The 17,249-nt window shown below is 40.3% G+C and overlaps 1 protein-coding gene across 1 annotated transcript in view; it reads right to left on the reverse strand.

Annotated features, from left to right (window-relative positions):
- tmeff1 (transmembrane protein with EGF like and two follistatin like domains 1) overlaps window positions 1-17,249 on the reverse strand; it is a 226,512-nt gene that overhangs the window by 38,107 nt on the left and 171,156 nt on the right. Inside the window, exon 5 of the mRNA XM_033012319.1 lies at window positions 714-810. Coding sequence (XP_032868210.1) covers window positions 714-810 — 97 coding nt within the window. The remainder of the gene's footprint in view (window positions 1-713; window positions 811-17,249) is intronic.

Genomic DNA, 17,249 nt, shown 5'->3' on the forward strand with positions numbered 1-17,249 from the left:
TACAGCATGTAAAATATTGTTTTCGATCTAAAAACTTAGCAGAACAACGAGTCAAAGAAAATATAGGAACATCGAGTGGCTGATTGTATGAGGTGAAATATTAATAAATAGGGCACAGACTAATAAGAGGTGAGTAATTTGATTAGTTCAAATGCAACATATTTTTATTTGGTTTTCTTTTTTCCATGATTCTTCCTTGCATTTGTTTTCATATTCCATCTATGTATCCGTCACATGTTATTTTTATTTTATTTTATTCTTCATCTGCATTAATTTAGCTTTGTGGGATAGGAATTTGTCTAAAGAAATCCTTGTAAAGGAGAGTTCAAGGTGGATAATTGGCATTATTTCAGATGCTAGTTAATCTTACAATAGGCATAATGGCTGTCAGTTGTACACAACTCCCCCCCACACTTGGATCTCCTGACGCCAAGGACATTGAGTACAACTGGCAGCAAATATTTTCATTGGCATTTAGCACTAGTGACTGATGTTTGTTTTCCTACTTTTAATCAATAGAATGTGAAACCATTATCTGAAATAATGTCAATTATCCACCTAGTACTCACGTTTACATGGGGTTTTTCAGTCAATACAAGATAAATCATTGTTTTGTTGTAGATGTACCACATCTGCTTTGAGCAAAATGAAAGTGTGTCTTTATTCCAATCTATACATGCTGCTTCTGCTGTAGCTTTTGAAAGATATATTACCAGACATCCTCCGCATCTTCATCACATTCTGCACCATACTTGCATTTTCCACATTTTACGTGTTTTTGGCGTCTTTCTGTTCCCGAGCCTTCGTATTCTGTACAGAAATAATCACATTTTCATTTTTGATTACATTTGATTTTTTTCTACATTATGTGAATAGGCAACATAGAAGCGAATGTTACAATTACTTTATATAATTTGCTGCAAAATTAAGGGAAATGTCTGTTTTACATTCACATTCTGAAAGGGATGCACGGTCTATTAACTACACTTGTCAACAGGATTCGTCTTCATTCTTTAGGTGATATCTATTGTTGTGATATTAGGCATTCCTTGGCCCCAGATCAGCCACTAATCATTTAATCTTTCCACTACCTTGTCTCTGCCTTTAACTACATCGGTTCTAAATTCTGGCATTCCCTCCTGTATCTACCCATCATTTGACTGCTCCTCTCTCCTTAAGAAGAATCTGCTCAAATCCTCACATTTTAACCCAATTTTAGTGAACCAAAGCAATATCTCCCCATTGCTGGAATCTTGAGCAAATAACGAAGCACTGTAAAAACAGCGGGTCAGGCAGCATCTGTGTTGGGAATGGTCAGCTGACATTTAAGAACTGCAGAAGGGTCCTGACCTGAAACAACATCTGTCCATTCCCTTCAGAGATGCTGTCTGACCCATGAAGTTCCTCCAGGACGTTGTTTTTTGCTACATGTCAAAATACAGCCAAAGGAGGGAAATGAACTGAGGAGCTGTTTGGAGAGTAAGAATGCACACGTTGTGCTCCCAAGGTCTTCAATAGAGCAAACTACACACGAAGGTTGCATAGTGACATGGCTGGTATAGTGGCCAGCATGCTAGACATCTGCAATCTATGGAAGGAATTTAGAAATAATCTAGAAGCAATTTACCAGAAGTCCTTGAGCAAAAATTGATGTAATCTAAACATTTACTAAATTTTAATAATGACCAGAGCAACTATACTGTAAGTTCATACAAAGAATCTTCAATTTGAATCAATGTTGCATGATCTGCTGAGTGTTTCCAGCATGTGTGGTTTTACAAGTTTTACCCATCTGGAAGTACTTAACATTCTCTTCACATAGGAAAGCTATTTACCACAGATGTAATGCACGTCCCAAACTACTGTAACAACCCTCAATAGCATTTGCATGTCTTCATTTGCATGTGTCAGACAAGGGCCTGTCCCACTTTCCCTAGATACTCACAAATTCTCCCGAGCTTTCCCCTTGATTCAAACTCAGAGAATGCCCGTAGGAGTCGGTAGCGAGTCCATAGGAGGCCGTAGATATTTCGTAGCGGCTCGTAATGCCAGCCGTAGGTACTCGGGGCATCAGGCAAGTCGGGACGTTTTTTCAGAATGTTGAAAAATGGCCACGAGTAAAAAAAATAGCCCTGAGTACCGACGGCTGGCATCTCCGAGTTTGAATCAAGGGGAAAACTCGGGAGAATTTGTGAGTAACTCAGGAAAGTGGGACAGGCCCTTAAGTGTGTTGTGGGGTGGAGGCAAGCTAAAAAAAAAAATGTAGGTACAAAATCTGTCAAATAAACCTGTCCTTGGACACATCAGAATAAAATTAATAACATTTAAAAAAAATTAAGAAATCGTTTTTTAGCAATGCAAAAGCTGAGAAAGTAAATTGAAGACCAGGCAAGGTAGCTCGTCTCCAGGGAAAGGGATGAACTTAAAGTGGAACAGATTCTGGCATTGAGTAATTAAATCCTGTGGCTGGGAATAGGGTTGAAATATAGGGTACTATAGATAACTGATACTAAACATATGATTATCAAAGATCTGCTCCTAACTTTATACAAATAGGCAATCAGTTGCAGATACTCTGCTTGAGGGTAATTATACAGTGTCACAGAGTATACGATAGTCAATGATACAAGACAGTGGTGTGATGATATATAGTCTACTGTGATGATTGATGACACACAGCAGGCATTGCATAACAAACTCAACATAAATATGCTGTATGACACAAATCATATATGCATATGTTTAATAAACTTCCAGATGGTGACATGTTATTAACTGACTGATTATATGAGCAAGCAAAAGAGCTGTTAAACTGATGCAATTAAATGCAATTAAAATGAACTGTAATTGCTAAAACACAAGAGGATAAACTGTGATAAAATATGACTCCCTATATAATAAAACCTCAATAATAAATTATTATAATTACAATCTGTTTAAAACTGAAGTGTGAAGGTCAGTGCAGTAACCCAGTTAGAGAACTAAAAACCTGCACGAAGCGTAAAATATATGCAATACCACAAAAGTCTTGCTTTCCTAATGGTGTACAATATTTCAATCACTTGAAAATGTTTGAAAGCACAAGGACAGAAAGTAAGTTTTCTAAATGTTCAAAATTGATATTATTAATCAGCAATGATAACCTACTAAATTAATTTATGTGTTATGTTTGCATTCCTTGCCCTTATTCCTTCAATTCTTGTTGTGTAGGTCCCTCATATCACAGTTCAGAAGGACGTCAAGTGGCAAATTGTCCATAATTAAGATCTTCACTGTGCAGTAGTGTAAAATTAGTGATAGTGAAACAGAATAGAAATCCATATGAACTGCACAATAAGCAGCTGATGCATTGTCATTATTTTTTTAATGATGGCACGGTTACAATTCAACACAATGAGCAGTGTATGTTTGGACTCCCCAGGGAGGTAATTTTGTGGAGGAGTTGGATTGACCGTTGGCAAGAAAATCATGTGAGTTGATACAGGTAGTGAACTTTATTTACTGCATTTGAACTCCATGTCAGTGAGATGGATTGAAATAGTATTTTCAGTGACAGTTATACAAATTCAAATGTTCCTGAAGGGATAAACTACATATCTTTGGACTAATCAGCCTAACGTAAGCCTAACAAAAGGTTAATGCTATGTACGGAAATCACTATTTACCAAGCAGAAAATGCAGTACATAAGGTTAAAGTGCAATTATACTGAAAAGGAAAGCTTAAGTTTGACACATTTATTTGTTACAAGAAATACAGCAGTCGCAAGACATACAGAATGTTAAAAAGCAATTCTTAAGATGCTTTATAAAAAGACTTTATAAAAATAAGACATACAAGGCTGACGAAAATATTACCACCAGAATTGGTAGTTAAATAAAATTATTGTCATTGACAATATCTATATCCAGAGGACATAGGTTTAAGGTGAATGGAAAAGAATTAATAGGAATCTGAGGGGTAATTTCTTTACACAAAGGGTGGTGGGTGTATGGAACAAGCTCCAAAGGAGGTAGTTGAGGCTGGGACTATCTCAATGTTTAAGAAACAATTAGACAGGTACATGGATAGGACAGGTTTGGAGGGATAGGACCAAACACGGGCAGGTGGGACTGGTGTAGCTGAGACATGTTGGCGGGTGTGGGCAAGTTGGGCCAAAGGGCTTATTTCCACGCTGTATAACTCTATGAATATGATTCTATCCACATACCTAGTTCAAATCATCAAAAAAATGATGGAAGCTGTCATTGGCAGTGCCATTCATTGCCACTAACTCACAGATAACCTACTCAACAACACTGAGTTTCAGTTTCACCAAGATCACTCAGCTTTGGACCACCAAAACTAAGACCTGAATTCTAGAGGTGAGGTGAGATTGGTTACCTTGAGATCAAGGCGGCACTTGATCAAGCATGGCATGAAGTCAACTGGCATCAACTGAAAAACACTTGAAGTCAGATCCTACACAGAGGAAGTTGGTTGTGATTGACAGAATCATCCCAGGCCTGAAACAATACCGCAGGGGCAGAACCCTAGCTGCAAACATCTTCAGCTGCTTCAACAGTTACCTTTCTTCCATCATGAGAATAGATATGGGCTGTGCACTGATGAATGCAAAATATCCATTTGTTAAAGCCCTGTCCCACGGTACAAGTTCATTCCAAGAGCTCTCCCGAGTTTAAAAAAAATCAAACTCGTGGTGAGCACCGAGAATGAACGTAGCGGGTACGTCGGAGCTCGGGGACGTCACTTAATGGCTCGTAACGCGAACGGCAGGTACTCGGGAAGACTCGCTAACGGCAGGTAAGCACGGGAAGACTCGTGAAGATTTTTCAACATGTTTAAAAATGTCCACGAGAGCCCCGAGTACCGACGAGTGGCCATTACCGTAAACCTCTGAGTTCGAATCAGGGCAAACTCGGGAGAGCTCGTGGAATGAACTCGTACCGTGGGACAAGGCTTTAACTCCTCCACAAATGAGCAGTCCATGGACCAAAATATCGACAGCATTCAATCAGTGATTTATAAGCACCAAGTATAATTTGCACCATAAGGGTCAGGCAAAGACCATCTCCATCAAGAGAGATTCTAATCCCTTCTCTTTGAATCTGAAAGGCATTATCTTTGTTGAGTCCTCCATCATCGCTATCCTGAGGTTCTCCACTAACCACATAAGCACCATGGCACCAAGAGACGTTCAGAAGCTGGGTGTCCTGTGGAAAATGACTCGCATCCCAATACCCCAAGCCCTTTCCACCATCAGCAAGGCACAAGTCAGGTGTATGATCATATGCTCTTCATTTGCCAGGATAACTACAGTGCCAAAAATTATCAAGAACTTCAAGACAAAATGATTTCAACTGGAGGCACAAGAGACTGCAGATGCTGGAATCTTGTGTGAATAACAAAGACACCGTGTGTCAGGCAGCATCTGTAGAGGGACATGGACAGACAATTTTTCACATCAGGACCTATCTTCATTCTGATCCATTGTGTTCCTCCAGCACTTTGTTTTCTGCTGAAGTTCAACTGAAACCACTGCAGTGATTCAAGAAGGCAGCACCTCCTTCAAAGGCAATTAGCGATGGACAAAAATGCAGCATGAACTAACAAGCATGCTATGACTTTTCTCTTAGAGAACAACCTTGTTTCTACTCAGAAACATCTTGCTACAAAAGAACTAGGATGAGTATAGGCATACATATTGCTAATGTGCTATATAAATGCACTGTGTTGGGACCCTAAACATGCCACATTATAAGGATACATTATGTCCTCTATTGAAATGGTTGAAAATGTAAGCTTCGAACTTACATTATTGGCTATGTTATTTTGATAGAAGAATATTTTAATTACATTGTTGACAAGGTAAGAAGTTGCTGAAGGTGCCTTAATCGTGACTGAGCAAAAATCAAACGATTTACTCTTGTAATATGATGATGAGTAAGTTAAAAGTAACCTGAAAATAAATATGCCAGCAGCCTTTGGGCTGAATGATATTAAAGAAGGAATTTTATATTAACACTATATGTATATAACCAACTATTCCATCTGAAGGAAAATTGTTTCAATTCCCCCAACTACAAACATTTCAACAGTGAATAGGAGAGACACTTGGATGGGACAGACTAGAAAATATACTTGCATCACCATAGGGATGGAGCAAGGGACTTGGATTGATGAGGTTGCTCTGCAGAGAGCTGTCATGTATTCCCTTAGGGCAAAGAAAGAGACCTTTCAGGCCATTGCATCTTTGTAACCTGTCAAAACATTCCCATTAATCCCTACTTAGAGTCATTAAGTCACAAGCACAGAAACAGGCCTATCAGCCCAATCTGTCCATACCAACCAAGATGCCCAGGTGTGTAGGAAAGAACTGCAAATGCTGGATTAAATGGAAGGTAGACACAAAATGCTGGAATAACTCAGCGGGACAGGCAGCATCTCTGGAAAGAAGGAATGGGTGACGTTTCGGGTCGAGACCCCTCTTCAGACCAAGTTGCCCTCACATGCCCCATACCCTCTAAACCTGTCAAAGGCTGTCAAAAGATACAGTAGCATATAGATTGCTTACAGATATGGGCAGAGAAATGACAAGCGGAACTTAATTCGAGCAAGTGTGAGGTGTTGCCTTTGGAAGCTCAAATACAAGGCGAAAACATATGGTGAATTGCAAGGCCCTCAACAACATTGTCGTAGAGAGGGATCTTGGGGTCCAAGTCCATAACTTCCTGAATGTGAAAAACAAGTAGAAAGATTGGTAAAGAAGGTGTATAGTACTCTTGCCTTCATCAGATGGGGCATTGAGTTTAAGAGTCTGGAAGTCATGTTGGAACTTTATAAAACTTTGTTTAGGCTGCAGTGGGAGTATTGAGTGTACCTTTGGAAACCCATTACACAATGCATGTGGAGTCTCTGAGAGGATGCAGAATGGTGCTGGGTGGTTTAGCGGGTAAGGTTGGACAAATCTGGATTATTTTTTCTGGAGTGTTGGAAAATGAGGGGAGACTAATAGAAGTTTATAAAATTAGAGGAGGCATAGATAGGAAAGGCAATCAGAATTTTTTTCCCAGGTTGGAAATGCAAAATAACTGAATGGAATAACTTTAAGGTCAGAGGGGGAAAGTTTAAAGTGCAAGTTTTTTTACCCAGCAATTGATGGGTGCCCTGAACACTCTGCCCAAAGCAGTGGAAGCAGGTATGATTGTGGCATTTTAGAGCCTTTTTTAGATAGAGAATGGAGAGATATAGATCACATGGAGGCAGTGGAAATTAGTTTGATTTGGTATTGTGTTAAGCACAGATACTGAGGGGTTAAAAGGTCTGTACCTATTCTGTACAGTTCCGTGGTGTTCTGAGGGAAGAATACCTTCTTGGGACTCAGGGACCACAAAGTTGCTATAATCTGTAAATCAATTAGATCTGAGGAATATTTAGCATACTTTCATTACTGAAGGAAAGAAAAACTGATAATGGACACATATTGGAGATAAAAAAATTGGTAGTTCATTTATCCATTCTGCTTAATTTTCAGTGTGTGTGTCAACTGTAGTACTCTATTAGTTGACACATTTTTGATCTTACAAAGAAACAAAACATATTCACATTTTCAGCAGATTAGACAGCCCATTACTTTCCCAAGTTACTTTAAAAGTAGCATCTAAAGGGCCTGTCCCACTTGAGTGTCATTTGCGTGTCATTTACGCGACATCCTAAAAATTGGTTGGCGCGTTGTGGCGTATGCAGTGATGCATGGTAACGCATGGTGCTTCCCTATTGCCCCAGGATTTTGGAATGTTCAAAATCCTGCGTGACGTATCCCTTGCGCACGCTGACGTACTGATGGCGTACCATGACGTACTGATGGCGTACGTAGAGCGCGTGGTGACGCATGGTTATGCACGGTGATGCACGAACATTGCCTATGCTAATTTATTATGCGTCACCGTGCGTCAACATCCGTAACCATGCGTCGCCGCGCGCCGCCCGTACGCCTTTGCCGCGCCATTTGCACGTTATTTGTGCGCCACACCACATGATCACCCGGGTGTAAAGCGCGCCGAGGTTTGAAACATTTTCATTGGGAAAATCCTTGTCATACTGCTAGACGATTTTCGCGCATCAGTCACTGCCGGCCTGTCGCGTAAATGATGCGCAAATGACGCCCAAGTGGGACAGGCCCTTCAGTTACACTGCTCAATATAGAGCCATAACAAACACTATTTTTTCATAGAAATTCTGAGGCCAGATGCTTTATATGTACTCTAATTCGGGTGGAAGTACAATAGAATTTTCAGAAAATAGGGTAACGTGCTTATTTGTTCCCAGATGAGATCAATCATGCTGCTGAGATGAAAGACAGAGCATGAACTAACCTGGAATTGGTTCAACCCTTGCCTGCTTCTAATGTCGCATTTCCCCTGGGATTCAGTGTGTTCATCACCCAAACCCCAACATTCAATCCCATCCTGGACCTCCAGCAAGATACATGGATCCTGTACAGCAAGCAGAGTATCAGAGGTGGATTTCCAGGGTACAATCCCGAGTAGGGTCAGATTTAGAGACCAGATTCGGATTTAGATGTCCTGTTTGACAGTTCAGCTCACTTCACAATGCACCCTGTAAATTGAGACAGTTGCTCCGGTGCTGTTGATATTCTTACATACCTCTCTCTAATAGCAAATAACATGGTGCACATCCTCCACTCATGCCTGAACACAAAATCTGCCTCCCTATTTCAGGTTGGCATTAACTCACCTCATGTTATTTCAATGTTGGTACAATCCTTCTATTGACAGTATGAAGCTCTATTCTAAGCTTCTATTCCCTATCTTTAATTTCATGACTGCTCTGATCCCTTCCTGCAATGTAAGCATTTTTTTTCTTTTCTATTCAATTGTTAACTACTTCTCTTTTCCCCCCTCGACTCACACTATCAATCTTAATTATTCTGACGTCTGAGGAACAGGTTTTTCAACACAGAGGCTGATGGTCATATTGAATGAGCTGCCAGAGGAGACCATAGAGGCAAATACACTTACAATGTTGAAAAATATTTGGATAGATAATTGGAAAGAAAAGGAATGTCATGTCATGTCTGCTGTACCTCTTGATGGGCAAAAGCCACACTGTGATTCTGGTAGTATCTGCGCGGACAGTGGTAGAAGTCGGTTTGCGAGGACACGAGCAAGGACTTTGCCTGTTGTTGACATGAGCGAGATGCCCCTGTAGTTTCCACATTCAGCCTTGTCCCCCTTCTTGAAAATGGTCTCTATTAGATCTTCCCTGAGTTCTGAGGGAAGTTATTTTTCCCAGACCTGGAGGAGTAGGGTATGGATGTGATACAGGAGCTCCAGTCCACCTTCCTTTAAGATCTCAGCTGAGATCCCATCTGGACTGGTGGCCTTGTTGTTCTTAAGGCTCTTGATGGCATCTTGAACCTCTGTCATAGTGGGAGGTTCCATGTCTTCTCTGATGGGACTCTGGGGGATGCGGTGGGTAATGTCTGGTTAGACATTGAATGAATAAGTAATAGAAACCTAATGCAAGCAAATGGGATTAGGACTAGGTCAAAGTCTCATTTTTTGTGCTGTACAGTTCTATGACTATTGTAAGTTGTATAGGGTTCTGGTGAGACCACATCTGGAGTATTGTGTACAGTTTTGGTCTCCTAATTTGAGGAAGGACATCCTTGTGATTGAGGCAGTGCAGCATGGGTTCAAGAGTTTGATCCCTGGGATGGCGGGACTGTCATATGAGGAAAGATTGAAAAGACTAGGCTTGTATTCACTGGAGTTTAGAAGGATGAGGGGATATCTTATAGAAACATATAAAATTATAAAAGGACTGGCCAAGCTAGATGCAGGAAAAATGTTCCCAATGTTGGGCGAGTCCAGAACCAGGGGTCACAGTCTTAGAATAAAGGGGAGGTCATTTAAGACCGAGGTGAGAAAAAACTTTTTCACCCAGAGAGTTGTGAATTTATGGAATTCCCTGCCACAGGGGGCAGTGGAGGCCAAGTCACTGGATGGATTTAAGAGAGAGTTAGATAGAGCTCTGGGGGCTAGTGGAATCAAGGGATATGGGGAGAAGGCAGGCACGGGTTATTGATAGGGGACGATCAGCCATGATCACAATGAATGGCGGTGCTGGCTCGAAGGGCCGAATGGCCTCCTCCTGCACCTATTTTCTATGTTTCTATGTCCATCTATGTTTCGAAGTAATCTCAATTACTATACGCTCAAGCTGAAATTTCCAGTTCTCTTTAGAATTCCTGCCTGCAGAATCCAGTGACGGCAATTGTTTGCATCAGTAACAAAACTCTTGTAAGTATTATTTAATAGAAAGAACAGCAGCCATGTAGATCAGTTAACCAAAATGTTGCCTCTTGGTATGAAATACTGGTGACAGGCCTGACTGTTCAGTTTATATCTGATGAGCTGTAAGTAATGTTTTCAGGGCCCACTGGGTTCACATTAATTTTAGTTAAAAATAACTATACCTCTGCAAAGCACACTTATTTTTGCTGCAGATTTCTAAGAAATTTATCAGGCTAGCCTTGAATAAGTGAAATGGAAAATTTAAAGGTGTTAGATTAAACTAGAGTAAATGGCATTTCACATTTATTTGGTCTGATGAATGGTATCAAATTAGATAACTTATTGATTTAATGTTAAAGTAATTAGATAAAGTTGTTTAATCAATGTGTTTTTCATACATTTCAATTGATAGTGACTCACATGTTAATCTCTATTTATCTACTGGAGCACCTAATTAATCATTCTATTCTCAGTTTTCTACAAGCAGAGTAAGATTTTCAATTGTTTTTAAAACAAATATCTAGAAACTGGATTGAATAGCAACATTTCTGTGCACTGTATAATTCAAATTACATGGATACATAGAAAATAGGTGCAGGAGGGGGCCATTCGGCCCTTTGAGCCAGCACCGCCATTCGTTGTGATCATGGCTGATCATCCCGTATCAATATCCCTTGCCTGCATTCTCCCCATATCCCTTGACTCCACTAGCCCCTAGTGGAAAACTAGAATCTATCGGATGTTGCAGTATATTTGCAAACAAAAGCTTTTCACTGTTCCTTGGTACACAACAATAGCAAACCAAAACAGTTTTAGTTTAGTTTAGAGACACAGCATGGAAACAGGGCCTCCGTGTCGACCAACGATCCCCGCACACTTACACTATCCTTCACACACTAGGGACAATTCACAATTGTACCAAGAAATTTAGCCAGCTTTGGAGTGTGGGAGGAAACCAGAGATCCCGGAGAAAACCCACGAAAGTACAAACTCCGTAGAGACAGCACCCATAGTCAGGATCAAACACGTGTTTCTGACTCTTAAAGACAGCAACTCCACCGCTGCACCACCGTGTCGCACCAATGTTGCATGAAGTGTTCTATTTCCATTCCACTTCTGATACACCAGCACACATAGCAGCCCTGGGATACAGAGTGGTGTTCAACACCATGCAACACATCTGGATGCCACGTCTGCAATTTTTCATGAACCAGTGCATCATCTTGGGAACCCACCTCAGGTTGCATTTAGGAAATGTGCTCGCTGGTGCCTTGAGTGGTTGCCGTGAGCTGTTGAAGTAACAGGATCATCTGAACCACAGGCCATAGCATTCAGTGCATAGGTACACAGGACAGACCAAATTGCGTCAGACCATTATTTCCTGTTATCCTTCACGCAGCTGATGATGTTATCAGTTTTGGCGGTCTCAAGAATGACAACTGAACTTTTAAACGGAACTTTATTCGAAAGTTTGCTTTTCAGTACACAGGTTCTCTCGACACGTCTGGCCACATCGGTGGTCAGCGCTGAATTGGCGCGCGAAAGCTAAACCGCGCAAAAACAAACAGCCCCTCCCGAGTCACGTGACCGCGGCTTCAGAACGCCGGGTTCGATACCTGCGAGCGCCAACAGGGGCCGCTACACAGTACTCTTTATTTCCTTTCCAAAACTGGATTAAAAGCTCATGACTGCTGATGACCTTTGTTTTACACCCAAAGAAAGGATCAGCAAATAAAAATAATGCTGGGCAGTCAACCTATGTTCCACCAGTGAGCATTTAATCCTACTTGCTCCTTGTTTTATCTTGAAGGTTGTAGGGTTTTACTTTGAAGGTAATATGTTGCAAATTTCAGATCCAATTTCAATAAGATAGCAATGAGCATTGCACTTGCGAATGTGTGCAAATGGTAATAAGAATTCTTCCTGGGATGATTCATGACCAGGTTTGCCTGATCTATTTTACCTGTGTGTGCAACAATAATGAAAGACGGTTGCAAATACTTAAAGGGATGTCAAAAGCAATTTTTATGTACAATTTACTTAAAAAAACACAGATCCTAGTTATGCGATTTCAACTGCTGACATTGCACTGGAGAGAGATTGAATATAAAACATTATGCCATAAGTATGGGTGATGAAGTAAATAGTGGTATATTGTTCATCAATGTGACAACATTTGATATGCTTCTTTTACATGATCTGTCATACTATTTATATTGCAGTGTTCATAACTAAGGGCATAGTAAATAATGGCATTGATTTTTATACCACTACTTCTAGTGTCAGCATTTCACAGTGCAATTCAACCTCTAGAAATTCTGTCAGTTTTTAAACCTCTATTTTGGGAATGCTGCCAAAATAATTTTCCATTAAACATCAAAGCATACGATAAAGCTTCACTGCAACATATAGTTGGGATGCTGTACGATGATTTTTGACTAATTGCTACCAATTTGTGCCAGTGATGCCTTCTTCTGAGGATGCTCTTATAGTCTTAAGAATAAGCTGAAGTTCATCCTTCAGTTAAAAAAGGATTGAACTGAAAAACTATAAGCTTTGTGGATTTACTGGGACATGGGCTAATATCTGAAATTATATTGAAATTAAGTTAATCACTTTCGCAACCCCTCAAAGATCACAGGATTTCAGTTAGTGTCTTTTTAAAACTGATTGTCTCCCTTCCCCAACAGTGGCGAAATGAAATAGAATTCCATAAGTAGGAAATCTTCAATCGTCCGACATCATATGTAGGATCCCCAAAATCTTAAAAGCATTCTTAATAAGGAAGGCACAAAGCCCTGCAACTCGTTTGACTGTACTATACTGTGAACAACAATGGCCTCCGAGTATTCACTTTTGAGCAAATACACGGCAATGGAAAATGTATGATGCTTATAAGGTGTATTAAAGAGCATCTGTGCAGGAAACAAGTCAACTGTGTAATTGAACAGACCTTGCAAAAATGTCCTTTCCTCTGCTACTTACATGCCCAGCTTTGTTTGTATGTATGCACATTATTGGCCTCAAGCTGGCAAGAGAAATAAGTTGTGTAGGAAGGAGCTGCAGATGCTGGTTTAAACTGAAGATAGACGCAAAATGTAACAGCGGGACAGACAGCATCTTCAGAAGGGTCTCGACCCGAAACAGAACCCATTCCTTCTCTCCAGAGATGCTGCCTGTCCCACTGAGTCATAAGAGGAACAAGTTGGTCTGTAGATGTGGAGGTTGGGAGACAGGGTAAAGATGATTGAGGGTGGATAGAGAAATGAAGGAGAAAAGATGACACTGACTGGCAGTGAACACCTAGAAAACAACCTAAAGAATCTATATGAATCCCATAAACTCGCTAGAAATGTCATGCGATCTTTAGCCAACTGCCCTCAACCTTCCAATTAAAATTACCTCTATGCAAGGAAGCTGTGTCTTTCATAAACCGCACGTGCTCAAGAATTTTAGGTAAGTGGTATCAAAACATGCCTTTGTGCAAAAGGACACAAAGTGCTGGAGTAACTCAGGAGGTCATGCAGGAGAACATGGATAGGTGACGTTTCAGGTCATACATTTCTTCAGACACGTATATATGTTTCAGATGTCCGGGAGTCCAACAAATCACTGGCAGTGTGCTATCCACACATGATAAAATCCAATTGTAAATCTCACAAAATCGTCACACTACATGTTAGAATCTCTAGCCTATGACACCAGACCAACTTAACACATGCACAGAGTGGTGTTCTGTGGTTTTGAGATAGAGAAATGCTTATTTTATCATAATTGGTTTAACCTTTCCATCTGCACCGCAGCAACATTATCCAATGTTGGTCACTAACACCAATGATTGAATAAAACACATAATTAGGATTATCTGAACCAGTCAGCGTTTGGTCACAAGAGAGTAGACCAAACACAGGCAATGTTATTGCTGTTTCCCTGCAGAACATATTACGATTTGCATTTATTTTAAGATTACAATGCTGTTCATAATTGCAATCACATTGACATGGAATTTAATGTAATGCTTCTTCTTACACCTAACTGCAAATTAAATATGTCATGTTTGTGTTGTTCAAAAGCTAACATCCATCAAGTTAAACCACACAATGTAATAAACACATTAAAAAAATCAATCGATTTTAAGCAGCAGCTGTTGTAGTTTATAATTTTGATTTTCTGGAGATAAAGAGCCTTGGTCCAAATCTAAATAATTCTTAATTAAAAAAGGCATATCTCAAAGTCACACTCTTAAAAAGAAATAGTGCATTTTAAATAATCTTAATTTAATTTAATGTAATCTAAGTTGCATTATCTTGTAAGTGATCCCTTATGATCTAGGGTTTTCTTCACATTCAGTTAAACAGTAAACTGAGGCAATGGTGATAGAGTATGCCTCCGGAGTTATTTGGAGATAAGATACTAGGTTTAATGTGGGTAGTTTAATTTAGTTTAGAGATACGTTGCGGAAACAGGCCCTTCGACCCACCGAGTCTGCACTGCCCAGCAATCCCCATGCAATAACACTAAGGACAATTTATAATTTTTACCAAGCCAGTTAGCCTACAAACCTGTACGTCTTTGGAATGTGGGAGGAAACCGGAGCACTCGGAGAAAAGCCACGCAGAGAACGTACGAACTCTGTACAGACAGCACCCATAGTGAGGATCGAACCCGGGTCTCTGGCGCTGTAAGGCAGCAACTCAACCGCTGCGCCATCGTGCTGCCCTTCAATTCGGGGTAAATTTTAAATTTAAGAAATAGCATGATGATCACTAATCACGTTGTCATAGAATGGTTGTGTCAGTAAATGTGTCATTTGGGAAATAATGGATAGAGTTGTGAATCTCCTACTGGATCCGTCTGGTTGCACTTTTTAAATTTCAAAAATGAACTTTATTTGGAATTAAAAATATATACAATGCCCGCCATAATGTTAGGGACAAAGACCCATCATTTATTTATTTCTCTCTGTACTCCACAATTTGAGATTTGTAATAGAAATAAAAATCATGTGGTTAACGTGCACATTGTCAGATTTTATTAAAGGGTATTTTTATACATTTTGGTTTCACCATTTAGAAATTACAGCTGTGTTGATACATAGTCCCCCCATTTCAGGGCACCATAATGTTTGACTTCACAGGTATTTGCAATTGCTCAGGTGTCCTTAATGCAGGTATAAGAGAGCTCTCAGCACCTAGTCTCTCCTCCAGTCTTTCCATCACCTTTGGAAACTTTTATTGCTGTTTATCAACATGAGGACCAAAGTTGTGCCAATGAAAGTCAAAGAAGCCATTATGAGACTGAGAAACAAGAATAAAACTGTTAGAGACATCAGCCAAACCTTAGGCTTACCAAAACCAACTGTTGGGAACATCATTAAGAAGAAAGAGAGCACTGGTGAGCTTACTAATCGCAAAGGGACTGGCAATTCAAGGAAGACCTCCACAGCTGAAGAAAGAAGAATTCTCTCTATAATAACGAAAAATCCCCAAACACCTGTCCGACAGATCAGAAACACTCTTCAGGTGTGGATTTGTCAATGACCACTGTCCGCAGAAGACTTAATGAACATAAATACAGAGGCTACACTGCAAGATGCAAACCACTAGTTAGCCGCAAAAATAGGATGGCCAGGTTACAGTTTGTCAAGAAGTACTTAAAAGAGCAACCACAGTTCTGGAAAAAGGTCTTGTGGACAGATGAGATGTAGATTAACATATCAGAGTGATGGCAAGAGCAAAGTATGGAGGAGAGAAGGAACTGCCCAAAATCCAAGGCATACCACCTCATATGTGAAACACGGTGGTGGGGGCGTTATGGCCTGGGCATGTATGGCTGCTGAAGGTACTGGCTCACTTATCTTCATTGATGATACAACTGCTGATGGTAGTAGCATAATGAATTCTGAAGTGCATAGACATATCCTATCTGCTCAAGTTCAAACAAATGCCTCAAAACTCATTGGCCGGCAGTTCATTCTACAGCAAGACAATGATCCCAAACATACTGCAAAAGCAACAAAGGAGTTTTTCAAAACTAAAATATGGTCAATTCTTGAAGGGCCAAGTCAATCACCCGATCTGAACCCAATTGAGCATGCCTTTTATATGGTGAAGATGAAACTGAACGGGAGTAGCCCTAAAAACAAGCACAAGCTAAAGTTGGCTGCAATACAGGCCTGGCAGAGCATCACCAGAGAAGGCACCCAGCAACTGATGATGTCCATGAATTGCAGACTTCAAGCAGTCATTGCATGCAAAGGATATGCAAGAAAATACTGAACATGACTATTTTCATTTACATGACATTGCTGTGTCCCAAACATTATGGTGCCCTGAAATGGGGGGATTATGCATAAACACTACTGTAACTTCTACATGGTGTAACCAAAATATATAACAATGGCCTTTATTAAAGTCTGACAATGTGCACTTTAACCACATGTGATTTATTTTCTATTACAGATCTCAAATTGTGGAGTGCAGAGGCAAATAGATAAATGATGGGTCTTTGTCCCAAACATTATGGAGGGCACAGTATAATACAGATAACTGTAGAAAAACTCTTCATATATTTTCAGTGTCTATACATTCAATAGTGTCATACCCAGTAGTGTTCGCAATTATCTTTAAACAGAATACCCTTGCCACTCTTGTGGCTCCCTGGCGTGATATCGCTTCCCTTGTTTGATGAATGTCCCCACTGGACTCTGCCCAATGTCTAGAAATGGAAGGGATCTTATATAAACATATAAAGTTATAAAAGGACTGGTCAAGCTAGATGCAGGAAAAATGTTCCCAATGTTGGGCGAGTCCAGAACCAGGGGCCACAGACTTAGAATAAAGGGGAGGTCATTTAAGACTGAGGTGAGCAAAAACGTTTTCACCCAGAGAGTTGTGAATTTATGTAATTCCCTGCCACAGAGGGCAGTGGAG

The sequence above is a fragment of the Amblyraja radiata genome, chromosome 2 (assembly GCF_010909765.2).
Source record: "Amblyraja radiata isolate CabotCenter1 chromosome 2, sAmbRad1.1.pri, whole genome shotgun sequence".
In the NCBI taxonomy this organism is placed as follows: Eukaryota; Metazoa; Chordata; class Chondrichthyes; order Rajiformes; family Rajidae; genus Amblyraja; species Amblyraja radiata.